This window comes from Passer domesticus, chromosome 6, assembly GCF_036417665.1.
Source record: "Passer domesticus isolate bPasDom1 chromosome 6, bPasDom1.hap1, whole genome shotgun sequence".
Taxonomy (NCBI): Eukaryota; Metazoa; Chordata; class Aves; order Passeriformes; family Passeridae; genus Passer; species Passer domesticus.
The window spans coordinates 48,356,868-48,384,111 of NC_087479.1; the positions used below are offsets into that span (position 1 = coordinate 48,356,868).

The 27,244-nt window shown below is 47.3% G+C and overlaps 1 protein-coding gene and 1 long non-coding RNA gene across 11 annotated transcripts in view; one reads left to right on the forward strand and one right to left on the reverse strand.

The window, feature by feature from the left end:
* The window catches only part of LOC135303459 (uncharacterized), a 31,354-nt gene extending 7,153 nt beyond the window's left edge, over nt 1-24,201 (forward strand). Inside the window, exons 1-3 of one of the 2 annotated variants that reach the window (XR_010364929.1) lie at nt 16,952-17,416; nt 21,038-21,161; nt 21,274-24,201. This is a non-coding gene — a long non-coding RNA (uncharacterized LOC135303459). Of the gene's footprint in view, nt 1-16,951; nt 17,417-21,037; nt 21,162-21,273 lie in introns of those variants that run through there. The other variant, XR_010364928.1, reaches the window with a different exon arrangement.
* TMEM86A (transmembrane protein 86A) lies at nt 250-27,207 on the reverse strand. Of its 9 annotated transcripts, none has more exons than XM_064425301.1 (4): nt 26,371-26,491; nt 23,737-23,872; nt 10,620-10,884; nt 250-6,543 (listed from the first exon to the last, which is right to left on the reverse strand). In XM_064425301.1, exons 2-4 carry the CDS (start codon nt 23,779-23,781, stop codon nt 6,116-6,118), a joined length of 738 nt encoding a protein of 245 aa, XP_064281371.1. In that variant the 5' UTR covers nt 23,782-23,872; nt 26,371-26,491; the 3' UTR covers nt 250-6,115. The 9 variants fall into 9 exon arrangements, with proteins under 9 accessions (XP_064281371.1, XP_064281372.1, XP_064281370.1 ...); XM_064425302.1 differs by lacking the exon at nt 26,371-26,491 and adding an exon at nt 25,622-25,758; XM_064425300.1 differs by lacking the exon at nt 26,371-26,491 and adding an exon at nt 25,526-25,663.
* Between the last annotated feature and the right edge of the window lie 37 nt (nt 27,208-27,244).

The window sequence follows — 27,244 nt, forward strand, 5'->3', positions numbered from 1 at the left end:
AGCACCAGCCCAGTGCCTAGTTGGTTTGTGTTGGATGTGCTCTGTAGGGTGCATGTGGATGTTTTTCAGGGTTCCCCAGGTAGGAATGCTGTGGCTGACTGTGACAGTCAGCTTAAGTGGGGTGCTGAGCAGCTCCAGCAGAAATTATGCTGGAGGGTATAACAGTGGCACAAAGCTGCCCACCACAGAGGGACCTCATATTCTGTGCTGAACCAGTGACAGAAACAGAAAATGAGCAAGGAGACGAAGTATCTGCACAGTAAAAATACTGAGTAAATTAATATTTTTAATTGCTGTTACACACAGAAGAAATGAGGAAAAAAAATACATTCCAAACAAAGAATAGTAAAATCAGCATAAAAATGTGTTAAGAAAAGATCCCAGATCAAGTGGCTGTACTGCATGTGGTGACCTTTACAATCACAGTAAAGAAAGTAAGTGCTAGAGACTTTCAGACATGGCAAAGTGCTTGGCTCCCCCGAGGAGAGCAGCTGCTTCAGTCACATTTTCAGTGACTCTGCCTGGAATGTGTGGGAGAGGGGCTGGAGCAAGAGACTCACACGGGTCCAAGACATAGAGATTAGTGTTCAGGACAGACCAGCCACTCTGCATTCTCAGGCAGGCAGAATTACCACTTATCCGGTGGCATTTGCTTTCTCCTTCCTTGGGTTTTTTTTTTTTGGGTTTTTTTTTTTTTGGGGGGGGGGGGGGGTTTTGGGGGGTTTTTTGGGGTTTTTTTTTTGTGGTTTTGGGGTTTTATTCTTGGGGTTTTTTTTGCTGCCTTCTGTTTTTTGAGTTTTATTTAACAAAGCTTCAGGTTCTGCTGGCCTGACCCTGCCAGCACCATAGGCTTGGAGCAAGCCTCCCCAGCTGAATTAGGAGCAAGGCTTGGTCCAGCAGGAACCTGCACCAGCAGGGTCTAGATAAAAATGTTTGTAGTGATTCAGCACCATCGCCCAATGGGCTGATTTTGGTTTCTTGCTTCTCTTCTGTCAGGAAAAGGTGTCTTTTGTTTCCTTATGCTCTGTCTTTTGACTGATCCAAATTGGCCCAGTCATGCTCCCACTGAAGTCTTGGTGGCTCAACACCTGCATCTTGGGCTTCAGCCTCACTTTTGAGCCATCACACCACTCCAGTAGCTCACCCGACAGCAGCATAGTGTCACCACAGAAACAATACAGACCACAGAAGTTTTGGCATTCCTGCCAACTGGCCACTTTTTTTTCATTTGTAGTCTGTCTAGAATTGTGTATTCTTTACAGTAAGAGCAAAAATAAAATAACATTAAGAAAATTTTCTCCAAACAAAGAAAATTAAAACCCATCAAATATTTTAAAGAAACCATAAAAATTTGCATTGTGTTTGCTTCTGAGTTCATATTAAGATTTTACTGCAGCTGCTTCAAAATAATGGTCCATTTCACATCTACACACACATTCTCACATTCCTTGGTGTGTAATTCCTTGCCTTCGTTTGTGTTTGTACAGCAGCTAGTGCTACAAAAACTAGGTAGTTTCTAGCTGTGGTCCAGATTTAGATCAGTGAACAGTGGCATTTTTATCCTAGTCAAGAACACGGTGATGGTTGAGAGCTGTATTTCTAGATCAGCTTTTGTTCTGGGCCAAGGGGCTGGTGGTACAAGCACTTCCTTTGCTACAAAACCCACTGCTTCCTTCATTTGGGTGAAAAAAAGGAATCCAAGAAGAATGTGCCGACCTTATTGATTCCATCAAGGCTTTCTCGCTCTGCTGATTTTAAAGCCAATGAAACTTACAATCAGAGAAATTAAACATCCCTTTGAAAGTTACTTTATGAAACCCAGCTGACCTTCTGCAGACTGAAAATTGAACAGAATGACTTCATTTTCTGTTCCAGCTTTTTCAAAAGCCACAGCAGACTGTGAGGCACTCTGTTTTGGCTGGATTATATTTACTCTAGCTAACAGTGAGGGACAAGACCAGACTGCAAAAGTTGGATGCAAGGTTCACAGCTAAGAATTTGGTCAAGGGTTTTACAAGAACTAAAAATCATTTGCAAAACTGAAATTAGAGAGTTCAGATTTTTAAGCTAAACCTCCCTCAGAGTTCAAGTGTAGCTGAGCCCATCTTGTTAACCAGCATGAATAAGTATTTTGCAATTTTTTTCTATTTGATGCAAATTGAAAAGGCAGTCACACATTCCATGTTTTAAGAGAAGTCCTGCAGATCTTAAAAGCAATTTTAACATTAAAGTTGGATAATACTTGTGACTTACATAGCACTTGACATCTTCAAAGTGCTGTATGAGCATCAATTCTCACAATATCCTTGTGAGGTAGGTAAGGGGTAATATCTCCATTTTAGAACAGGGTGAAGGCCTGCTCCCCTGCCGGGACAACTTGGCATTGCACTGGTCCTCATACACCACATGTGGACGTGGCCCCAGAAACTTTAAGTGACTCACCCAAGGCCACAAAAGGAGCAAAACATGGATAAAAGGCAGGAGGATTTCTGTCATGAGAAGTCGGCAACTTCTCATCCTCTTCCAAGAACACAGTTATGATGCCTCTGCTTAAAAGACCTCCTGTCTCTAAGCAGCAACCAAGCAAAGATAAATAGGCACTGGCCACTGAAATCTACAGTTGCTGTTTGCTTTGATCTGCTTCTTCCAGAACAGCTCCCAAAAATACCACAATATCAAGATGAAAAGTGCAGGTGTTAGTGTCAAACTACAGGACTGGAAAACTTTGAAGAGCCACTAAAAACTGCCAAGTTCCTCCTGGGAATTTTATAAACTTGTGTAAAAATGTATAAATTGCCTCCACTGATGACAACATGAGACCTTCAAGCATTCTACTCAAAAGCCATGTTAGAGTAATCCTTAAACCAGTCAGTCTTACAGATGCCTCAGTACAGAGGAGTAAGAAGCCAGGTATCCAGCACAGAGTAAAAGTAAAGCTTAAAGTTAAAATTCTGTGGCTTTGTTCTTCTTGACCTGCCCTTCCTACATGAGCATCACCCTGTGACACAGCATTACGAGCACTTAAAAACAAGTTGCAATTAGCACAGCTTCTCTGACTAACCCTGGGAGTTCTGTGCAAGGAGGATCTGCCTACAGAAATAGGCTGAAGTAAACATACTTTTATATGTCCAATTAAAGAGCCAAAGGACCTCCAAGAGGATGATAACTACAGAAAGTAACCAAACCATGTGTGTAAGCTCAAGTGATCATAGACAGGGTTTGCAGAAGGATGTTTGGATACAGCAGTGTGAAAAGAAAGCCTCTGTGCTTAGCAACAAAAGGAATTCCTGGGGCCAGGAATACTACACCACCTGGAAGGCTTCATTCCCTCTGTAGTGTTCCTGGGCCAAAGACTGGGTGCTTCTCAAGGCCTGTACTCCTGAAAAGGAGAATAATGGATTTAACCTCCATTTTACAGCGCAAAGAGGCAAGAGGAGGGAGCACAAAGGCAGCCCCACAAACAGCAACACCATTTGTCACACAGGAACACCACTCCTTTTCTTGCTCTATTTCAAAGTGAAAATTGTCCTCGCTGGGGTTGAGGGAACAGTTTTAATCCCAGGAAAAGTTATTTAACAGACTGCCAGCAACTGCTTAGTGCTTCTCAGGATTTAGGCATCTCAAAATTGTGTCAGATCACAGTCCACAGCAGCTGGTCTCTTCCCAGCAGGAAAGAGCCTCCAGGAAAATGGTCTCATTCAAGTAATATGGATTAGAAAGAGGAATGCAGAGCCAGAGAGAGATTTTGAAGATTAAGATCCTTTGCCAGCAAACCTCCAAGCCAACCAGGACTCTCCTTTGTATGCTGAGGGCTCTGCCTCATGTTCCTGGGAAGGCTGAAGCTGTTGCAGCAGCGGGATGGAGCCAGTGTGACTGGCCAATGTGTCCCAGCCAGGTCACTCCAGGTAACCTGTTCCAGGACAGCAAGGGAACAACTGCCCACTTGGGCTGCACAAGTTTCTGCTGTCCCACCCTCCCACCAGAAACTGCACCTCTGATGGCCAGTGGAGAGGAGACACATCAAGACTCTTTTCTGCAGGTATCCAGTGGCTGATGGTACAGCAGCAGGACAGCAAAGCAAGCCGAGAAGAAAAAGCACACAGAAAAGCAATTCAGCTATTTTCAGGCAGTTCAAGACTACTTGTTTCTAGAGAGGGAAAAAAGAGAATCAAAACTCAAGACTTTTAAATAAAGCTTACTTTATCACACAAGCATTTCCCTCAAAGCAAAGGAAAGCTCAGGATGTGGGGGAGCTCCTCTGAAGAACTGCCAGCTAAGGACTGAGTGTGCTGACCCATGCCAAGGAGCTAGGTTTCAAAGACTGCAGTGTGCTGTTAGCTCACTTGCTGGGAGGGTGGTGGGGTTCACCCCAAATGCTTAGACTTCCTCTCAGCCAGGTCACTTTGTTGCAGGAGGAGATTTGCAAACAACCAAGCTGAGCAACAGCAGGTGACATCTGCAGAAAGCTACGCTGCAGGGTTCAATCTATGGCCAGGAGATAAGCAATGCTGATGAATGGAAATGGTTTATGGCTCTAAATTCCCTCAGCTGTTTACTCCAGGCAGGCCCCGATATGCCAGTGAATGAATACTGACAGTATTATGTAACAGCATTAAAGGGAAGGGATTACACAGGGCTCTGCCACCTACAGTGCTTTCCCTCTCCATAATGCAGCTGACCTTTCTGATCCCTGTCTGAAAGGCAGCAGATGCCCCCACGGGGTCAGGATGTTAACCCAGATTTCTGTAATACTGGCTGCATTTGTTCTGATGGAGAAGTCGTGGGGAGGCAGTGTCTATTCCCTGCCAGGCACACCAGGTGAGGCTGGAGAGGAGCAGGACACCCACTCAGCACCTCTCACAACACAAGGAAAAAGCTAGCAGGGTTTTATGTGAGTTCATGTGAGTTTGAGAAGGAAGTGGCAGGCGTGTTGAACACAAAGGACAGTGCTTTTCAGGAAGCTCTGCTGAAAAGGGACTTTCTGATGAAAAAAAGAAGTGCTGCAAAGAGGATCGTTTTCCACCAGCTGGCAAAACGTGGCAATCTACATCCAAAATCAGGCCTTGATCACAGGAAATGCTCACACAAAGGTTTAAGATACTGCAGGCAGCAGTACTAAAAGTACTACTGGAAGTGCTACTAAAACTTAATGGGTACATGGAATATTACTTGTTAGGACATTGGAGAAAAAAGGCATAAAGATTAGATGCCTGTCTGCCATAGTAAGGATCATTAGGACATACACTAAGTTAAGACAATGAGTAAGTTCTGCTTTAAAAACCAAAGTTCCTCGTGTACCCATTACATTTCACTGGTGGCTGCAGGCACCATGTAACTATGTGCACATGGAGAGGGAGAACACTGAGATGCCCCTGATACCCCACCAAACTCCTGCTGTCTACAGCTCTGCCACAGGCAGCAATGCTGACCTGCACCTAGAGACCTGCCCTGGAGCAGTGAGCACTGCAATCAAAGCACTCAGCACTGCCAGCACGCCTCTCGCTCTGTGCCCTCAGCCTGGGGTTCTGCTCTCCTGCTGCCACTGCTGGGTACTGCCCCACACGCTGCCATTGACTCCAGAGCTCAGCTCACAGCTGGATATGCTCTTTTTATTCTCCCTCCAAGCTTCCTTTCAGCAGAGGAATAGCTCCAGTTTGCATACTGTAATGCACAAAAAGAGACAAACATCAGTTAAATTAATTGTTGCCTATGACTTTAGCAGAGATCTGTGCCTGTCTGCCTACAGTCAAGAACAAGCCTTTTAGCACAGTGCATGGCCAAACCTCCTTTCCACCAGCCCTCTTCTTCCCAGACATTCAGCATCAATTTCAAAACTAACAAGTAAAATGCAGTAGTACAACATTTCCAAGGAAGAAAAGTGGAATGAGTAACTACTGCAGGGACAGTCTAAGCTTTCTGATGTGGACTCCACACTGAAGTAAGCTGTATTCAGAGAAAGCCAACGAAAAATAATGTAATTCCCAAAGGTAATGCTTCAAAGAAGCAAAATCAACATCACCAGTGTGCCTAGAGAAATGGAGATCTCTCTCAGGGGTGAATGCAGCTACAGCACCTGAGATATAACCCACGTGTTCACAGCCTGTTGGCACTCCACCTAGCTCCTCTTCCTGAAGTCCTCTTCATCTCTGGTCTCCACGGCCGACAGCGCGATCAGCATTTGTGCCGCGTAGTAGGTGGCCATGATGATGAAGCGCGAGTAGGGCACGGGGAAGCAGAACTCGTTGAGCGCGATGGTCAGGTCCGACACCATGAAGAGCATGGCGCCCACGCAGGCCGACAGCTTGGTCCACGTCCACAGGTCGTTGCACAGCTGCACGCCCGCCACCGCCCGCCAGCCCATGAAGCCGATGAGGGCGATGTAGACGGCCACCAGGTAGGTGAACGGACCCGAGAGGTAGGAGTACAGGAAGGCATAGCAGGAACTGGACACGACGCCCATCAGCAAGCCGGCTTTGAGGTCCAGAGGCTTCATGCCGAAGGCTGAAGAGTACAGGATGTGTGTGATGCCGAACATCAGCAGACCTGGAAAGAGGCATTGACACACAAAGTGGCACCTTTCATCAGTGACTGGCAGTCAGTAGCAGAAGAAAACATTTCTTGCAGTGTTACCTACCAGCAACACTACCGGTGATAACCATACTGACCACTTGGGACCATTTTATTACAAAAATCTGTACATGGGAGATAGCACCAAGCCCCTAACCTAAAAAAACGCCCCAGCACAATTACAGCTGCAGCCAAGTACAGCTCTGTTGTGACGAGAGCCTTTCTGCTGAGAAGTTGGGTAGAACTAAGCTGCTGGAGAATTAATTGATCTTGTTTTTCAGGTAGTTCCTCTTCACCTGCTTTGGGTGAAAGGTTGGCAACAAAGTAGACCAAAGACCACCCCCTCTAACTATCCACAGTGTTTTGCTCATAAGACACATGTAGAAGAAGACTGGAACCACAGCAGTGTAGGGAAAAAACGTGACAAAAGACACTAATCCCTATGAACCCTAAAACAAAGCTTGCCTGTATTTAGCCACAAACCCAAAGGCACTTTGAGGACTAAATCTGGCTGCTTCTCCATCTCTGCCCATAGCTGGGAGAAACCTAAGCTGGAAAGAAGCAGCTAGCATATTTCAGGGACTGCACCAATGTGATCTGCCAACAATTTTATGACTATTTGCGAGATTCAGATGAACCTTACCAGGAATCAGTCAGGAAAATTGAGATGCCGGCTTCCCTTTGAAGTGCAACACCACTGAGAAATGCCAGATGTGGGTGTTGGAAGGTGCTGCCCATATGTTATTAACTTGCCACTAAGCCATTTGACAAAAATACGTCCCAATGTGTTGGCACAGCTGCTGCCTCCAAGCTGTCATGACAACTGCAGATAATGGGCCACAAACAGAGCCCAGCTCCTTCGGGCGTCTGGTTCCTAGACCCACACATGGTGCAGCTGCAGGCTCTCCTGCTTTATCCTGGCAGGGTTATTAGAGGAGTTGGAAGTTTTCATGCAACTACAAAGCATAAAATGGAGAAAAGGACTGGGAAGCCGAGTCCTCCAGCGGGACACTTGTTCACATTTAACACATGATGCTCTGGTGTAAAAGGCAGTCACAAAAACCTGCAGCTGGCAGATGTTGCTTCATCCTACTATTCTTGTGCTGAGGCAGCTCAAAGAAGAAGTGGAAGTGTCTCCCTGCCTTTGGGGAGGACCAGATCAGACACCCACTGAGAGCTCAGCCATGGTGGGATGAGAAGGAAATCCACAGGAGGGAGGGGGCTGGTGGGATCTGTTTTGCAGGGTGAGGCTAGAGAAAATGGACAGCATGAAGGGGAAAGAAAAGAAGCACAAAAGAGGACAATAAGAAGCTGATGTTTCACAGAGCTATTGTACCTCATGGACAGAACACTGAAGGAACTGAAAAGGGATTTAGGACAAGAGTTTTTTATAGCGTTATAGTGCAGGAAAGGTTAGAGCCCTAGGAGGTGGTAAGCAGAAGAAGGATATGTTGTCCTAGCAGTGAGCAATGTTTTTTCCTTCAGTGGCATTATATGGAGCATTCTGCAACAGGGAACTGAAGAATGTGTTATCCTTCATGCAGGCATCTGGCAGCAAGGAGGAGGAGGAGAGGACAGGATGCAGCAGGCAAAGAGACTGGAATGGCAGGAGTTTCATGATAGGTGGTGAGGCTGGTCACAAACAAGGGAGTCAGCTCCCAAGTTTACTCATTCAGCACCCACAAATCAAGCCAGGAACTAGGGAAACCTGTGATGGCTGCACAGGGAAGGGGGTGCACTTCTCTTATATTTCTCAGCCTTTAGCTTGGTCCTCTCAACCACATCAGGGAGATCAGCCCTTTTCTCCCACTTTCTTCCTCTGGGTTTCCTCCGTCTCCTTCACCAAATGCATAAATTGTTTCTAAGTGCCTGCAAAGGAGGCAGTGTCAAAGGAGGTGGATATTAACACTGTAAAGTATCTTCTACATGCAGTAAGACAGTAATTAGAAAATAGTGTTATTAGTGGACTGAAACAGCAAAAATGAAAAAAAGTCAATTGCACCAGGAGTAAGTTCCCAGGCTCTCACTTCCCTATAAAGTAATGAACAAGTGTTCTTTTATAAACTCATTGTCTCAAAAGCTTTTCAAATGAGCCCAGTTTCCATCCCTTTTCAGTCCAAAAACTGCAGAAATTGAAAAGAATGTACATTTTTATCCAGTATTTCCTCTTCTCTCCTCAAACTTCAAATTCCCACAACTGATGACGTCAAAAATATTGTCAGTTGTCAGCAACAGCAACCTGATGAATTTTAAATAGGAGAAAATACATTTTGCAGGCAAAGTGAAGGATGAAACAGAGCAGTGCACTTTATATGCTTATATCTGAAATGCAAGTATTAACACTTCCCTACAGAAGGTACAGCTCAGTGGGCTGAGATTTTCAAGAGCTTGTCTTCTCCTTAAGAAGAAAAAATGTGCCTAAACCCACAAAGTAAAACTTCTCGGCTGTGAGACTAGGGTTGAAAACCCGACTCATTTGCAGATTAAAGCACATTATTAAAGCAGATGCTGAATTGCTGTGACTAGCTAACCTTCCTCTAGCACTAACTTGGAGAGGAAACACAGAGATATACCAGTTACACGGGAATGGAGAAGTGCAGAAGAGTTCATACACAAAAATGATCATGGGGAGAACTGGGCCTTGAATGTTTCCCAAGCCATAGCTCAAGGAGCAACTCCAGGAGGCAAAACCAGTTGGGCTGAGGCAACTGAGCCAGGTACTCCTGTTGGGGAGAGGCCTATCAGTGGGAATGTCAGCACTCAACACAGAAAGGATGGCACCTCAAGAAAACTGGAGCTCCTCAGCAATGTGCCCAAGGTTCAGCCAGAGAGATCCAATTCTCAGGGCCTAATCCCAACCCCACAAAATCAGTAAACATTTTTACATGAACTTTTAATGGGATGGCGATAAGCCCTTGGGAAGCAGGATTCAAACCAGATTCAGAGTATTTGGCCTTTCATATCTGGCATTGCACACACTTCCTTCTCGTAAAGAAAGAGCTTATGGGAATCCCAGAATAAAACTAGATACTAACCTCATGAGACGGGGGGAAAAAAGCCTTTGACTTTCAGATCTGACAACAGCACAAGTCAGGAAAGTTCCCTCTTCTCATCACATTTTCCAGTGAGACAGTTACAGCAGCCAGTTAATGGTGGGTGTTATGTGCAATCCCTGTGCTGCTTAAATTAACTTCAGAAACCCCACCAGTCAGTTCAGTGAAGAACTCAACTGCTGATGATTTCTTTTGACAGTCCAAGGCCAGGGAGAGAGTTGCTGCAGGCAGGTTCAACGTGGCTTTAAATGATTAATCTGAATCATTATGTTCCAGTCTGCAAACTAGCAAAATAAACCAAGCTCATTTTGCTCTGAGAGATGTGGATCTTTCTCTGGAGAAGACCAACCACTGCAGTAAGGTTTGTCCTTGATTGACTACCATTTAAATGTTTTGCAAAACAAACATGTCTTGTACAACAGGCTGCATGATTCACACTGATGAACCTGCAAGTAGGACAAGATTGCTGCTGCTTTGGTTTCTATCATCCACTTAATGCTTCCCCCAGGCTATGGGCTTGTCTATCAAAACATAAATGTCCTCTCCACCTGTTCTCCACCAAGGAGCTGTGCACAATATGTTCCATTCCAAATCCTCACTGCAAGGTCTGACAGATCTCCCTGCAGAGACACAGGAGGTAAATACTTCCTGTAGCTTCATGGGAACTGATGAGTGCCACAAGCATTTCCTTCTCTTCCCCAGGGAATCTGGCATTCCACCTTCTCAACTTCAGCAAGCCCAGATGCTATGACACATGCCAGGAAACCTAACCTGACCCAATTACCTCTCTAACCTCAAGAGAAGCTCAAGAGAAAGACTCATCCATGATGTGCTTCCTCAAACCATGATGGATTTTACTGAAGGGATGAGTGCTTCCCAGTGCCTGGGGCTTAAGCTGTACATGAATAAACAAAACATGTGGCCCAGCAACTCATTACTAAACAAAGAGGGTAACAGCTGGGCACTGTGGCATCCATTTAGGACTGACACTGTACTCACCATGAATGAAGTAGCCCTGCTCCTGCCAGATGAGAAAGGCATCTCCCACTGCCGAGAATATGAGTCCCGCTAGGATGCGGCTGGCACTCCGGTGTGACACTAAGAAGTTAATCCCATGAGCCAGAAGGAAAACCCACAGGCAAAAGATGGGCAGACATTTAATGAGGGCACTGAACCAGGAGGGGCTGGAAGTTGGCAGCCAGAGGACAAAATAGACACAAGTGGCTTTAAAGAAGGGGACCAGTTTGGGGCCTTCACTCTTCACCTAAAGAAAACAAACATTAAAAAACAAGAATTAATAGGATCATCAGAAGCATCAGTGAAATAAACTTCATAACACAACTGGCTCCTTCCCTTTGAAAGTTGCTCTTCCATATACTGTCAGCTGGCAGTGTTTCTACCCCAAGAAATGCTGGTTGAACTTGACCATGATTCTCTGCCTAGATCTTTGTGACCCTCTCTGCTGAAAACACTTCTCAGTTGGCAGGATGGGCTTTGGGTGGTGGATTTGGAGGAAGTTATAGAACCTTTTCTCTTTATTTGTTCCACTGAAAACATTTAGGCCATTAGTCAATCTCCTCTGGTGCTCCTTGTAACCTATCTCGTGTTTAGGCTAATCCCTTTAAATATACCTTTCCAGGAGCTGTGAAAATACTGCATGCCCAGATATATCCCAGCAGCAAACAAGCCAGTAAAGGCACAAATCTTCTCTCCCATTTTCACAAATCCTCCTGCTTAGACAATTGCAGATCACCCCGAGGATACAACCTCTCTCCTAACCCATTCTTTCCCCAGCCCTGTAGCCTCATGCCTGGAGCTTGCTGTTGGCATCACAAGCATCAAAACCCAACACATCAACCTCCCAGGTGAGGATGTCACTTCCTCGGCTGAGTAATACCAACATCAACCATGTGTGGCTTTGTTCTAGCAATACTCTAATAATACAGTACCCATATTGCAGGAAATGTTTTGACTCAGGGCTCTACTGTGTAAATACAGACACAAAAATGCAGCACGAGCACTGGGCTACTCATAACAAAACCACAGCAGGGGCAGGGCACAGAGCTACAGGCTCTACAGATTGGGTCTGCTCTTGACAAACACTTAGCTGAGACCACTCTGCACAGTGATATGTATTGTGTTCACCTGCCCTCCTGCCACATTTCTGCATTTCAGTGCAGGTGGGTAAAACTCCATGTGAGAAACAAAGCTATGATTTTATTTTCTCCTGGAGATGAGCTGAGGGCCAAAACAAGGAGCAAAGGAAAGGACTGTAACTGCTTCTGTGCCTGCCTGAGCTATGTCCCAGAGTCTTACAGGAGGCCTGTCTCTTCTTGCACCTAAGGCAATGCAACCCCCTGAGCTCCCCTGCAAGCAGGGGTTCACCCTCAGTGTTCTCATTTTTTTGGTGAAGCAAGATTTATTTCCTACATATCACAATGACTTCCCACTACTCATAGCCAAAGCACACAGAGGCCTCCTGCACTGGAGGAGGACATAAGGGAAAATTTAGAGGCATCCAAACAGATTTCACACTGTGAAGTCCAACTTGTCTTTGGTTGTTTTTTTTTCCCAAATACCTTGACCCTTTTCCTGCTTCCTGCATCATGGGACATTGTCATGACCAATGTCCATCTTCCTTTGATGCTGGATGCCTTGGTGCAGATGCCTAGAACAGGTGAAAATTGCAGCACGGGAAATATTCTATGCTTACAGTGCTCAGGTGATAAAGCCTAATCTCATAAAAATTCAGGATCTTTTATGGGCACAAGCAAATGGAGTCAGGTGGAGTTGGAAGACAGAGGCAGAGGCAGTGGAGGGCATCTTCACATGCAGTATCTAAAAAGGGAATGCAATCTCTGGAGCAGTGAGGCTATAAATAAAGGGCATCCCAAGAAGACAGTGCCTTCAAAATTTTTCTCACATCTGATGGAAATTTCCCCAGCATATCAGCAGTTTCTTGGCAGTAAGGTATTTCATCATACATTATTCATAGGCTATTGCCAACACAATTTTTAAACACTCCATTAAACAACCAGGCTACACAATTCCCTAACAAAAGGACATCAGCAAGCCGTTAACTTTCTTGTATTACATGGGGAGCCGTCGTGAGTCCTCTACTTAGGCTGTCTAAATTAATCACCATTTACCACTCCTTGTCTGCATTCCCTGGGAAAAGTCTGGCAGCAAACAGCAAATTAACTTGAAATAAAAGTCATAAAAACCCATGTAGTCTCCTCACAGTACTGGGGTTGCCTGGGAACTATCAAGTATTGTAGGGGAAAGAGTGCATAGAAGCATACAGGAGAGTATTTGGGTTAGTAAACATGGTAGGTTTTATTTAATACCTCATATTAAAAGAAAAACACCTGCTAGGAGCAGTTACAATTACCATCACAGCTTGCCCTCCCCTGTGTGCACACATTATGAGACAGGTTTTAATTACACTTCTCATTTCCCCAGGAACCTTGCCTTACTGAAGCTAAGATAAAAACTTGTGCAGAACAATTATGTTTACTTGGTAAGCTTAAAATTACCTTTTCTCGCTATCTCAATGTGAATCTTGCAAGCCCAGACAGCATTATTTCAGAATAATGGTTTGTATTATTTCCATCCTAATAACAATTGAGGAATTTTTCATGCATAAGAGTTACAGCACTCTCATGTAAGAATGATCTCATACTTCTAGAAGGGCTACAGGCTTCTCATCATTGACACTTTATTTCTTAACACTTCTTCTCCAAGTATACTTCAGATGAGTTATTTCCAACCATGCCCTTGCCCATCATGGAATGCTGCAGCTCACTGGAGCCCCTTTCATGGCTCTGATCAAGATGAGGGCCCCATGAGTGGCACTGGAAATACTTTGGAAAAGTCCTCCAAGAAAAACTGAGGCAACCAGAGGGTGAAGCTGGGGATTATCCTCTGTTTGGCCACATGGCTGCGGCTTGGAAAGGGGTGATGGGGCAATTTGCCACCTAAAGGACAAGTCAAGACTGCTATTGGAAAACCATGTACCAACATGACTGGAAGCTGTGGTTTGAGGAAAGCCAAGCATATAATCCACGATGACTTGCTGTACCACAGGGAAGGGGAACATTATTTCTTGTCTGCATGGACATCCCATCTCCTTTGTCCCTGTGTCTCAGAGACAGAATCTGAGATGGGGCTGCACCATGGGGCTGGAAAAGGAAGCACATGATAGAGGTGACAAGATCTTTTTTGCTAATGTGTGTTACTGTCATGGCTTTAATCTCACTTTTGCCATTTTGTTACAAATTCTATTGCACTTTTCTTCCCAAATCTTTTCTCCTGCCACTGCTAATTTACTCTGTGCTGAAATGCAGTACAGAAAATATCTTGAATGCAAAATCAAGGCAGTATTTCCAACATTTTAATTTCTAAACTGAGCATAATTTAGGGCTTTTTCTCAACTGCTATGGCTACTAAGTTACTCAGAGTCTTTAAAAACTAGTTTAAACTGCTATAAAGCCACTAGCTCTGTATTTGTAGAATAACAGTAGAAATATTATTTATTAAAGTATCTGTATCCAACCAAATCCTGTGAAACTCTCCAAGACTTGGGCAGACTAGGAGGAAGTTGTGTCTTGACTCTCACCAAGAAACTTTGTGCCAGATAATCTCCAGAGGTCCCTTCCAATCCCAACCATTCTGTGATTCTGTTCAAACAGAACGTGGTTGGCACTGGCAGCTCTCTGGAGGTTTGGATATCCACCTCTCTAGGGGCTCACAGGTTTACAGGATCCTTTCTTGTTTTGCCTGCACTCATTCTGCTCCAGTTGGAAATACTGCTGGATATGGCCTGTTCTGACTGCTGCAGGCACATAACCAAGCCAAAAAATTTACATCTGGCTCCTCTTCTCCAGTATAAGCCCCATCCACAGAGGCACAGCTACACTCATAAGACAGGTTTTCTTTAACATTTTGGAGTCAATTGTCTGTATCTATATCATAAGTGGGACAGCAAATCCAGCAGCCACAGGGAGGGAGACATCTTCCACCCGAGGCACAGAAGAACATCAGAAGCTTGTTGCATTTAAATGCTAAAGCTGGACAGAGTTCACTGTTCCTAAGCCTTGCACTGTGGAGTATCAACTAATGCTCTTCTCTCTGTAAAGCCCCCTAAATCAGCCTGCAATGAAAATGAGTGCACAGACACCAGCTGAGTGCCAGCCTGCTGTGGGGATATGGCTCACACCCACTTTGCACTGGGCTGAAAAGTGCAGCTTTTCAGGAAAAGTGCTGTAAAAATAATACCCCAGCCATTCCACTGAGCAACACTTGAGCACAACTGTGTGCACTGGCCCAAAAAAGCTGGGCTGTTGTCCTCCACCCAGCCCTCCCATGAGCCTTGGACCATTTTGTGTATGAGCTGCTCCTCCTGGCTTTTGGCATCCAGCATTGTGGATCCTGCCTTGGTTCTCCCCTACTGTGACAACAGCTCTCACCCCCAGTTGTGTGCCAGTAAACATTTATTTGGCTTTGTTGTCATGTTTGCTGCCACTGCAAGCCCATGGCCCTTGTTTCTCACTGTCCAGAATATGTGGCTCTCTGCAAGGCTCTCCAGCTCTGCTCTCCTGCAGGAACAAACATGTTCCTGGGGAACAAGTTATTGCCTACTGCCATTTGTCAAGGAAGGTACTGGCTTGTACATGTCCCAAGCTGCTCCTGAATAAATTCTGAAAATAAGTGGTAGTTATGGAAGGTGGTGAAGAGTTACTGAAGCAGCCAGTCAACCTGCCTGAAATACTGTGTTGATGCAACATATTTTTGCAATTAATAAGAGGGGTTTTATTTGTGTTGGAGATGCCAAGGGCCAAGCATCCAAAGCAGATGCCTCCTGAACAGGCTCCACATGCTGCGGGAAATTCAGGATGATAGATAAACCCTCCTCCCCTCAAGTGGAGGCAAGACTGTAGAGGCTGCATCTAAAACAGATTTGTGAAATAGCAAATAAATCACCCAGAAGATGGTACGTGTTTTGCATGTGAGAGAATTTGCATGCTGATAATCCCATCTCCATCATGCTTATGCCATGCAATGAGTTTTGCCAGGTCTTTATTGCATCTTCTGGCACTCCCCAGCATAACCCAGGGCCTCTGTTTCTTCCACAAGGGTAATGCACTGAACCTCACCTCATGCTCAGCTGTTCAGTCAGACCTGTTTGCAAGGGGTCAAAAAATCATGGATTCGTCTGACAGGAGCCTCTGTTGTTCCGCACAAATCAAAAGTAACAGGACTCTGCCTGAACACTTCCAGCCTGCAAAAGGACCATCCTCCCAGCTCAGACACATGAATGTCCAAGGCAGCTCTTCCATCCCCAGGGTCTCTTAAACTCTTAAACTCCTGCGAAATAGGGCTGATTTCTTGGCTTCCATAATTCCTCCCACTACCCCAGCAGTCTGGGTGCTCTCTTCCCCACTTCAGTTAAACAAACTAAGGTCCAGCTGTACTTCCAAGCTTTGCTCCACAACAGACCAACACAGGGTTGAAAGCTAGAAATACTTGACTTCTTTTTCTTAGGATCAAGCTATGGCTATTTGCCAGAAAAATACAATTAAAAAATTGGCAGAGGCACTCACAGTTCTTGGGTGGTGAGCTCAGCTATATTGCTTCACAAATTCTTGGCACCAGAAAAGTCGCCCTTTGGTGGAGGCACAGAGGAGCAGGCAGTGGGTGAGGATCAATCAAACTGGCATTTAACAAGGGCCCCTGTGCATGGCTGGGCTGCTCCAGACACAGCTGCATGCAGGAAAAGGAACCACAACAAAACTTATTTTCACCACCCAAAGTCACATTAACACTCAACCAAATCTCCAGATTAACCACAGAGGGGATGAAAACCCATCAGCACCGCGGGTGCTTCCAGATGAGCGACTGCCCCTCAGGTGCAGAGAGAAGGGAGGAAATTTGCAGCACGAGGTTCCCTGCAGATGCCTGGCAGCAGGGCACTGTTTGCCTGTGCCAGCCTCTCCCAGGTGGAATGGCAGCTCGAGCCCCCGCAGAGAGGCAGCACGCCCGGGCACCACGGGACATGGCTCGGCCACCCAGCTGAGCATCAAAAATGGGCTGGCTTGTGCCAGGCGAGCTGGGGAGCACTCCTTCAGAGGCTTCTCAGGCTGTGGCAGTGGCAGTGACATGAGGCTGCAGACACCACTTCTGCAGTGTAAGTAAAACAGCAGCCCCGTCTTGTCGTCAGGTGCTTAAGGAAGAAGAATGTAAAACACGCTGGGTGCTGAGCAGTCACGCTGACCACGCTCACAGGGCTGCTGACAAGGCCAGGCTGGCTCAGCAGCCACTGTGACCTCAGAGCTCTTGGACATGGCAGCTCTCTGCTGCTACACCCATGAGATAAAAAACATGCATCTGCAGACAGCTGGTATGTTAAAAAGTCACAAATGGGAAACTGGAGTCTTGCCCTCAAAAGACTCCTTGTAGGAGGCTCTGGAAATGTGAGGGAACAGTCCCTTAGGAGCCTAAGGTAGATGGAGGAGGTTCTGGAGCCAAGGAAATCATCTCACAGCTCAGGGCACTGCTTGTGCCACAGATTGCAAGAGGAGCCCACTCCTACTTCTTGCTTTTAAACCCTGACATTGCCCAGAGCTATCTTGAGACACTGGACCACGGTGTTCCCTCCAGCAGTTAAGGAAGTTACAGTATCCATAAAAGTTATCTCCTGCACTGAATAGAAGATGAAATCCTGTTAGCTTGGCTAATGAGCTACACAACAACATCTCTGGGACCTTCCTGCACTGCCCAAGAGCTACTGCTATCAGGTCAGGCAATGTCAGGTACTGCTACACCCACCAACACCTTACAAAGTCACTGGGGTACCTGCCCTTGGTTTTCTGGCACCGCAGGGAAGCCTTCAAGGTGGTGAAGCCTTTCTTTAGCAGATGTTAACTCATAAAAAATTACAGACAAATACATTTCACCCTGAAGATTCAGCCTGGAAGTACATATTTTTGCTTTGGGGGTGATTTTGCTTTTTTTCTCCATTACCAATCATCTGTCTTGTCTACCAGACTGCCACAGGACCACAAGCAGGGCTGTTTTTAAAACCTCTTCTTAACCCGCAAGTAGTAATGATTGACTCCACATCTGTAGCAATGCTATAGCTGTCAGCAGTTTTGGAGAGTATGGTCAATAATGTGCACTGCTAAGCTCTAACAACACTAAACTAGTCAAGAATTCAAAAGTCTCTTCAGGCCTACAGGGGCTGTCATAGACTAGTGCTTTCAGGATAGTTCAATGGCTCTCAGAAATGAAAGCAAAAACATAGTATTTGCCTGAAAGCATCTTATCTCAGAGAAAAGATTGCTTTTCCCCCCTGGGATTCCAGATCTTCCTTTTTGTGTGGCAGAAAGCAAGCCTCTCCAAACATTTCCTTTGCTGTTAACACTCACAAAAGAACCCCTTGCAGGTGCTTAAAAACCTGAACCACAATGGGTCCGTCTTTTCATTTTGCTCATCAGAGATGCAGCGCTGCCACAGCAAGGGCACACACCCTTCCTCTTGAGTGAGGTCAGGTGGGGCCATATCCCTACTGCTACTCTGGACATCAGGAGGAGGCTGTGAAGCCACAGGGAATTTCAGGAGCCAGGTAGCCAGCACCCTGAAATGCACAGTTGGTACCTGTCCCAGGCAATTCTTGTCAGGATGGGAAGGGGCAATTACTTGGCCTGTCACACTAGAATCCAGATAAAAAATTTCTGCTGCTTACATCAGTGTCCCCAGCTTATCCTGGGGAAGGCTTCCAGACTACAAGCACTTGTTCTCAGCAGACTCATCATTATTTATATCACACTTCCCTGTGACAGGGAGTTCAGACTTCTGTTACCCAGGAAGAAGCAGTTTTAGGCAAGCCCAATGTGCGAGCTGCAAGGCACAGAGCCACAGCAAAAAGCAGCATCCCCTGCTACAGACAAGTGCCACCCAGTGACATCTGCCCCCAGAGCTGCGTGGCAAAACTGGAGCCTCTCTCCAGTCTCTGGTACAAACCCAAAACAAAGTACCCCAGGGAGAGCTGTTAGTTCTTTCCTTGTCAGCACCAAGGGCAGGCTGATTCCCCAGGTAATAGCTGAGAGGGATCTGCATAGAGAGTGCTTTGTTCCCAGGGCTGAAGAAACCCATCTTCAGCCTGCACTCTCCCATCTCCAGCATTATTTGCACCCACAACCCACTGCAACATTTATGTGCTTGTTGGAGGGCCCCAGCCTCTCTGTCATTTCGCTGTGGCAGCAGGGATGCATGGAAGAATATGTACTTAGGAAAAATGGGTACTTGGCAAAGCTCTACCCTGCCCCATGCTGCTTTGCCACCAGGGGTTGGTATTTGTGAGGGAAGGGAGACCCTTCCATCCAGAAGCAAACTCTTCAGCAGAGAAATGTCATTTTACCTACAACCTGTGGAGAATAATGTGGTCTAAAGGAAGGGCATTGCAGGCACTGGTGCAGTCACAGCCCTTTGCAGGAGCAGCCAAAGAGCCAGCAGTGCAGCCCAGAAGGCAGGTGGCACCCAACAGGCTGTACCAGCCCCACCAGCCATTGCCAAAGACACGCCAAGGGTGAAACCGCCTCAGGCATTCAAAAGGCACTTCTGGCTCCCACAACAGACTGGTGCACGCTTGGCAGAGGTGAGGCTTTTGCAAAAGGAACAGGAAGGAAGAACTGAAACAGGAGGGGAAAGCGGCTGCCAGTGTCTGGGAAAGCTGGCAGCTCTGCACAAGAGACTTCTGCTGTTTGAATCCTCACAAGGGGCTGCAGTAATACCAAATAGGGCTGTGCTGGGAAACCCAGGAGAGACTGTTCAGCTTATCTCACACCAGTTAGGAAGGCATGAATGAAAGCTTTACTCTACCTGTGTATCATGTCCTGCAAGTTGAAAGCTTGTTAAATACTGATATTAAAGAAAATCAGAAGGGAAAAATAGCAATGAATCCCAATAAAGATATGTATTTAGAGAGATGCTGCTGTGATACCTTAAAAAAAGCAGCAGCCCTCCTCAATGTTATCATGGGAACAATATGCTTAAGAGACAGGAGGGTGTTGAGGTCAAAGGATGATAGCAGAGCCACAGATGTTACTTCCAATATCCATTCTTGTGTCAAGATGCTGTGACCCGGACTCACACTGATGCACCAAGGCTTTTATTGGTAAAACCCCTGCTGTAATCCAGCTGCATAAACAAATGCAGACCACACTTACAAATGAGTGTGCAGCTGCTTACCAGGATTATGCCCTTTATATTGAGGGTGCAAATCCAGAGATGCAACCAAGCAAAGTGGAAACGTCAATTAAAACATCAATTAAGTGATAACCTTGTCATCACACTCCTTTTGTATCAGGGTTGCAGGGGAAAGCCACAAAACTTGCTTAGTTCCTCCTGCAACGGAGAGCAAGTCAGCACTGCTAGCCATACCCTAACAAAATCAGAGACACAGGCAAATAGGCATACGGTAGCCAAGCCATGGCCTCAGCCCAGTTCTGCTGAACCCATGGGAGACATGTAAATATGAGGATCTGTCTGGTGTGCCTAGAGTGTGCTAAAAAATGAGCAGCTGGCTTAAGGTCAAACTTCCCTCAGTCTCAAGCAATGATTCAATCAGAGACTACTTGCAACCAGCAGAAAGGCACTCATTTTGATAAATAACAGGAAATTTAATGCCTGATGCCAACTGATGCCATATCTGCCTCCAAAGCTGGGGTCTGGTGAGAAGCAAAACATTAAACTTTACCATTCGTTCAAACCTGACAAAAGTCTCAAGGCCAATTCAGTAACAAGGGTTGTCTCATCTTTTCTCAGTTTTGGCAAGAACATGTCTTGCAGCAATCTACAGAAGTTAGTTTTTGGGAGAAGACTAGCTTGCTGGTACAAACAAGGCATTTCCATAGGAATGCAGCGAGGTGAATCAAAAGAGCCACTATCCTCACTAACAGGTGTATTTGCAATACAAGAGTCAGCCTTGCAACACTGACTTAACACAAAAAGAGACCCAAGTTGCATTTATTGAGAAATAAGAGAGAGAAACTGCATCTGTGCAACTCTTGAGTCAGAGGCTGCGGTGTGAGCCCCTGGGCCCTGCTGGTGTCTGAAATCCTTCGCAGCCCAGCACACCTGAAATCTTCAGGAAAGCTCTTGTCCGGCCCATCTACTGATTTTCAGCTCTGGGGGTGTGTAAACACCTAGACACAGTTTTCTGTGCTGTGTCACCTGGATACTTGTTCACATCCAGCATTATATGGAGGGATGCTCCCGACTGACACATTTGTCACACAGAAACCTGTCATTACCTGAAATGCTATTTAGATTATGGCAGTGTAAGAAATGGGTATAGGAAGGGCACAAGCAGGCTAGAATAAGGAACAACCATCATCCTCATTTTCTGTATGTTACAGTAAGCAAAATCTACATCTCTGCTGTAATGACAAGTCTGCTGGGCATTGTGTGACATGAAGGACAGTAGAAAAATTAAGTGGTGATATAATAACCACTTGGGCCTCCAGGAGGGAAGGGAGTTATGTAAGTAATAGTCTTCTTGCTGTTCAAGAGTTTCCACATGCTAGCAGAAGATGGGTTCCTGATGCCATCTTTTTCTAAGAGTCTAATTTCACTGGAATTATTATTTCCTCAGCACTCTGAAGTTACCCACAGAGAAGATAACTTTAGCTCTTCTGCCGCACGCAGCGTATTTTGGATAGACATACTTGGACAAGAGAAGAGAACGGAAGAAGTGCATCTCTGTCCTTTCAGAGGAATTACGTGTAAGTACAGACTTCTGAGCTGCACCCACTATCTGAATGCTCAGGGCACACTTTCAACAACAGACGCGTGTGCCTCGAGTGATACACTTGGGTTAATGAAGCCTTTAATCCACAGCACTGCCTGCAGCAGTGATCAGCACTGCCTGCTTAATGCTCCCTCCCTGGCACTGGGAAGAGCGTGAGAGAAGCCTGCACTCTGCAGGCTCCACTAGCCCACCCTCCCCTAGCAACAGCTCCAGCAAAGAATGTCAATGTCACAGCAAGAATGCGCAAGTTCAGTCTGAAAAAATAAATCGTGGCATGTAACACTATGCCTGGGCTTTAGCTGGCATAAAGCAGCACAGCTTTTTTGCTCAGTAGGACCAAAGTTTCTAGGCTTCTCCCAAAAGGTGGGACTGACATAAATGTTACTAAAATCCAGCTAAGCTTTCCCAAGGTGATTATTCCCTTCCTTTTTTGATTGAGCTCAGATGCTTAGAAATATTTTCTATCTTTCATTTATATTGGCTTGGTTTTTATAGTAGTGCCATATTTCCATAATTGTCTATGCAGTATATAAATGTCTACAAGCTCCTGCATAATAAAATCCCAATTTATGATGCATTTAAGTAATGGGGGAAATTACAATGAAAGCATCAATGTTGCATAGAAACAGAGAACAAGCAAAACTAACCATAAGAGTTACTTCTAACTCAGATAGTTGCTAACATTTCATTCATTAATGCAGAAACAATACATTCTCTCTATAAGAAGTAAAGGCTGACATAGTTCCAGTGTGATCTGGCTTTTTTGTTCTCAGCAGAAGTTTGAGGATCCTAATAGCACCCTTCCTAATACTAAACCTTTAAAACTATGCTTCGACCTACTACTGCTACAATTGCCCACAGTGCAGAGTACCTAAACAACATGATTTACATCAGGTTTCCATAGTCATCTTGATCACTGTGGTTTGGCCCCTGTTCAGAAACACAAATGATACCCACCCAGGCCTTCAGCCCAATTCCATATTTCTTGCTGGTGAATATCTTTCCAGGCTGTACCTTTCAGGTATTTTGCCCAGTTTTTGCAAGTCACTTTTCTACTCTGTGCCAGTGACATCCTGCATCTTTCCCGAGGCTGACAAGGGCTGCTCTCAGGAGGGTGCTACTGCTTCCCACCCAGAAGGGACTGGGCTGAGGGCTCCACTTCCTTCATGCAGTCAAAACAAGATATCCTTTCCCAACCCAGCTATCTCTGTTTAAAGATGGAAACAGACCACAGGACAAAAGGGAAGGGATGGGGAGTGTTAAGATATGGATTCTGGGCAATAATCTGTCCCAAAGGGTGTTTCACCTGTCTCCCAAACAGAAGGCTGTGCTAGGTCAAGTAAAAGTCCGGTGTGGAGAGAATGTTGTAGGGATGAGAGCGCCTGTTTATCTTGCTCTAAAAGACACACTGATATCATCTATAACGTCCCCTCAAAGAGATCTACCCTCAGCCAATTAATATCTGTATTTTCCATGCCCTGTTTTCCTCAAAGTGTTGTGAAGCCCTACACTAAGTTTAGTCCTAACTTCAGGGACAAATAGGGTCCCTTTGAGCAAGGAACATTATGTAAATGTCAGAATGACTGCATGTCTCCAGGCTCATCTCCTGCACACTTGTGGCTCCTGCAATCATGGTGCCTGCTGGGCAGAAAGGTCCTTAGGGCAAGAGCTATCTCCCACAAGCTCACATTAAAAACTACTTAGACTACAGTGTTGGGTGTGTGGGGTGCTGGACAAAAATCACTAACGAGTGCTCTTTTATTAAGGTGGGACTGGTGATGACTGAACAAAAATGGAATTAAACCTCACATATTCACAGAGAAAACATTTTATTTATCAATACTGTGCTTCAGCTGCAGGCTCTCAGCCCACATGGCTTTATGCAGAAAAAACAGCTCTTAACCAGAGCAGTATCAAGAATAACAATTTTGAAGCAGGACACTCCTGCTTGCCTAGCAGAGTAAGCAGTGAAAGCTTCCCTCCAAGGTGACTTCCAACCACAGTGAGCATCGCTCACCAGATGGAACAGGATGGCAGACAAATGCATCTTCCCTGCCACAGTCCAGTGCCATGCATGTCTAGACTCTAACATCAGCAGGACTCCAGAGCTTTATCCCAACTGCGGACCTGGCACAATATGTTAAGAGGTACTTTGGCACCAGACTTGTTTATTTGTGGGCATGCTCCCTGCTCAGCACATGAACTGTGCAGCATCAGAGACCACAGCCTGACGAGCTCTGCACAATGCTGTGGTCTCTCTGTGTGCACTGGGTGGACATTCCAAGCCCTCCAGGCAATGATGCACACCTGGCAGCCAGCACAAACAAGCAGTCCTGGCTTGATCCTCTCCATGGACAATGCCTCCTTGCGTGGTTCCTTCCTGCTGTCACAGCAGACTTGCAGACTTAGAGCTCATGGGTTTTGACTCTTGTTAAAAAGTGTCCTAAAGAGGAAAAGAAGGGGAGATGCAGGAGAGCAGGTTGTGTGTAAGCAGCCAGGGCCACCTGCTGCAGTATTGTACAAAGGCCATCACTTTGAGAGCAGCAAGAAAAATCCTGTCACTCTCAGATGTGCTCTTCTGGTGTTCTCCCCACTGAGGCTGATGCTGCAGTATGCTGGGAGAGGACATACACTACAGACAAATCAATTCCTCTGGCTAATTTGATTATGCCTCAGGTGCTGCCCCTCCAGAGAATCTCCCCATCATGTCATGGCAGCAATATCCACGCTGGCCCCAAAGACCTGGTGCAAAGGCAGTGCAGTACAGAGAAGGCTGGGCCCCAAGGCGAGCACCCAGCTGTAGCCAGACGGATGGCCACTGCCCTTCCCTTCAGCAAGAGACTTGCTGGAGGGAGCCCACCAGCTGGAGAGCCATCCTGCTCCTCACCCCCAGCTGTGCAAGGGCCACACCATGCTCCTGGGCAGCACAGGCTGCTGTGTGACAGCAATTCCAGCCACCCTTCCCAGCTGTGGGACAGCCGGCGTGGATCAGCACTGTGCTCTCCTTCAGAGCAACAGCAACGTGACAACCACTGATGGAGAGGTGCAAAAAACTGCTCCTCAGAACACTGAAGGCTTGCAGCTCTTTTTTTTTGTGAGCTTTGTGGAGGATCAGTTGCTGTCCCCTCTCACCTCCACAGCAATGGCACATAGCTGTAGCTCTGGTCACAGCTCCCAGTCTTAGCATCCCTGCAGCTCCCCATAGTTTCACACCTGCATTAGTTGCCTTGGAGAAGTACATTGTTCACGTGTCAAGGAGACAGCCAGAGCAGAAATGTGCTTTGTTACATGTCAAAAGGGCACGTGAGAAAATAAAGGTTTTTTTCAATTCCCCCCCCAGTTTACCTTCCCAAAGCCTTCCGGTCTGAACTCTGTACACCCTTCCCAACACGTACTCGTGCTTTAGTCATTTGCCTCAAAACTGGGTTGAAATAACACGCTGCAAGACCTCCCTGGATGCATTATCACAACAACCAAGTACAGCCTTCTGCAAACTGTGAAACAAATCCTGTCAGTTTCTGAGCCATTCCAGTACCGTCCCAGCATGAGATTTTACTTCCAAGATACACATACAACATTTACTATAACCAAAAGCATTACTGAAGGACAAATTTAGTTTGTGGCACAGAAGCACAAAGATACCAAACCTTTTAAACTGTTTTGGAAAAACACCAAAAAAAGAATGTTTGGCAGTACAACGTTATAATTTCCAAGCTACTTCCCTCTGTCTCTAGAGATAAAAGTCATCCCCAGGCTGCTGATGAACTTACCAGGTACACGTTAATAACTGGGAGAAAATTCATCCAAACTAACAGAAAATACAGCCTGCAGTGCAGAACTGGCAAAGCAATTTAAAAGTTTTGAACACCAGCTTTGTGAGTTAAGATCATGACAAGATTTCTACCTGCCAGAGAGTTTGCAATACCCTGGCCCTTAATCAAAGTATTTCAAAACAAGATGGGAATGGATCCACAGGGAACAAGGATACCAGCAGTAGGTGTTCAGCATTGCAGCAAAGCACCAGGAAACTTTACCACCAACAGTTATCCTTAGAGCATGTGTTAAGTCTGCTGGGGTATTCCAACAAATCCCTCACTTTCTAAAAAGGCGAACATGCAAAGCAGCATGTCTAACAGTGCAGCTTCTCTGCTGTCCCGGCAGTTCTTTCAGCACTGAAACAGCCCCTGTTCACCTGCAGGGGCAGTTCCTCGCATTGCTGGCACAAGCCACAGCTCCTTCCGTTACCAGCTTGGTTCCATCAATCCAAGAGTTCTGCTGCACACATCACCTACTGACAGGACAGCAGCGAGTTGCTACCTTATTGCTGGTTACGTTAATTAAGCATCGTGACACCCCATGAGACAGGCAGGTGACACCAATCCCAGTCCCATGTCGTCAGGTGGTGGAAAGACTTGCAGACGAGACGAGGTCTCAGCGAGAGGTCACCCAACCTATGGAAAGGTCTGCCCCACACGCGAGTCAACACACGCCTCAGCTCAAACCAGGACCCGGACAGCAAAGCACCTGCGGGTGGTGAGGCAGAGGTGCCTGCGAGGGCAAGGGGGGCCGCGGGGACAGGAGGATGCTGCCGGGCACTGCCGCGACGCGAGCCCAGGGCAGCTGGGGCAGCGCCGCTCTGAGCAGATGCAGTGCACGTAGAGCAGATGTACCGCGGATGTTTTCAAAAACACACACGGCAGGAGGAGGACGCGGCGGAGAGCCGCCCGGGCAGGCGCACCGCTGGAGCAACAGCTGCCGCGGGAGGCCGCGGTGAGCATCGCGGGGGCGGCCGCCAGTGGTGGGCTCCAGGCGGCGGGAGGACAGGAGCGCCCGGGGAGCGGGTGGGAGCGGGGACAGCGGCCGGGAGCGGGGACAGCGGCCGGGAGCTCGTGGGAGGGGGCGCGGGCCCCGCCGCCCGCCCGCCGCGCGGCCCGCACTCACCACGGTGACGGGGGACACCATGTCGGCGGGGCGCGCTGCTGCTGCTGCTGTCGCCGCTGTCGCTGTCGCCGCTGCGGCCGCTGCCCAGCCCGTGCCCTGCCCGCCTGCCGGGGCGCTTTTTAGGCGGCGCTCACGTCACAGGAGAGGGGCCCCGCGGCGAATGCGCTGCGGGGAGAAGGAGGGGGCGGCCCCGGACCCGCCCGGGCGGGCGGCGCCGATCGGAGCGGGCGGCCCCAGCCCCGGGCCCGCTGCCGGCAGGGCGAGCGCCTCGCTCGGCCCCGGCCACGGCGGCGTCAGCGGCGCCTCCGCCCCCCGGCCGGGCGCCCTTCGCGGCCGGCGGAGGCCGGGCCGTGCCGCTGCCCCTCCCCGGGGGCGGCCGCAGCGGGCGGGTTCCCCGGCGGCCCCGGGGAGCAGGGCCGGCCCAGCGCCCGCTCCCCGGCAGCCCCGGGTCGGGCGCGCGTTCCGGGACCGCGTCCTTCGCTCCCGCGCTCAGCTGGCTCCGGCCGTACCAGCGCACCCTGCAGCCCTCGCTCTTGCCAGGCCCATCCCGCCTCGGCTCCCGCTCCACACACCTGGTCCCCTGCCTGTGCCCGCACACCCCAGCCACGGCCTCTCTCCTCCCTTCCCTTCCTCTGGCTTCCCACCTGCCGCTCCTGCTCCTGCCCTTCCTTTCACATCGCTGTTTCTTGCACAGTCCCCTGCGGAGTTTCACTCTTTCTCCTCCACCTTGAGTCTCCACTACCCTATGTTTCTGTGCTTTTTCCTTTTCAGGGGCTTCTCCCGTTTCACAATTGCCTTCTTTACCTTTCCCATCATCTCCATCTTAAGACCACAGATCTTTAGCAAACCTCTCCCCCTTGCAGGGCTCGCTGTA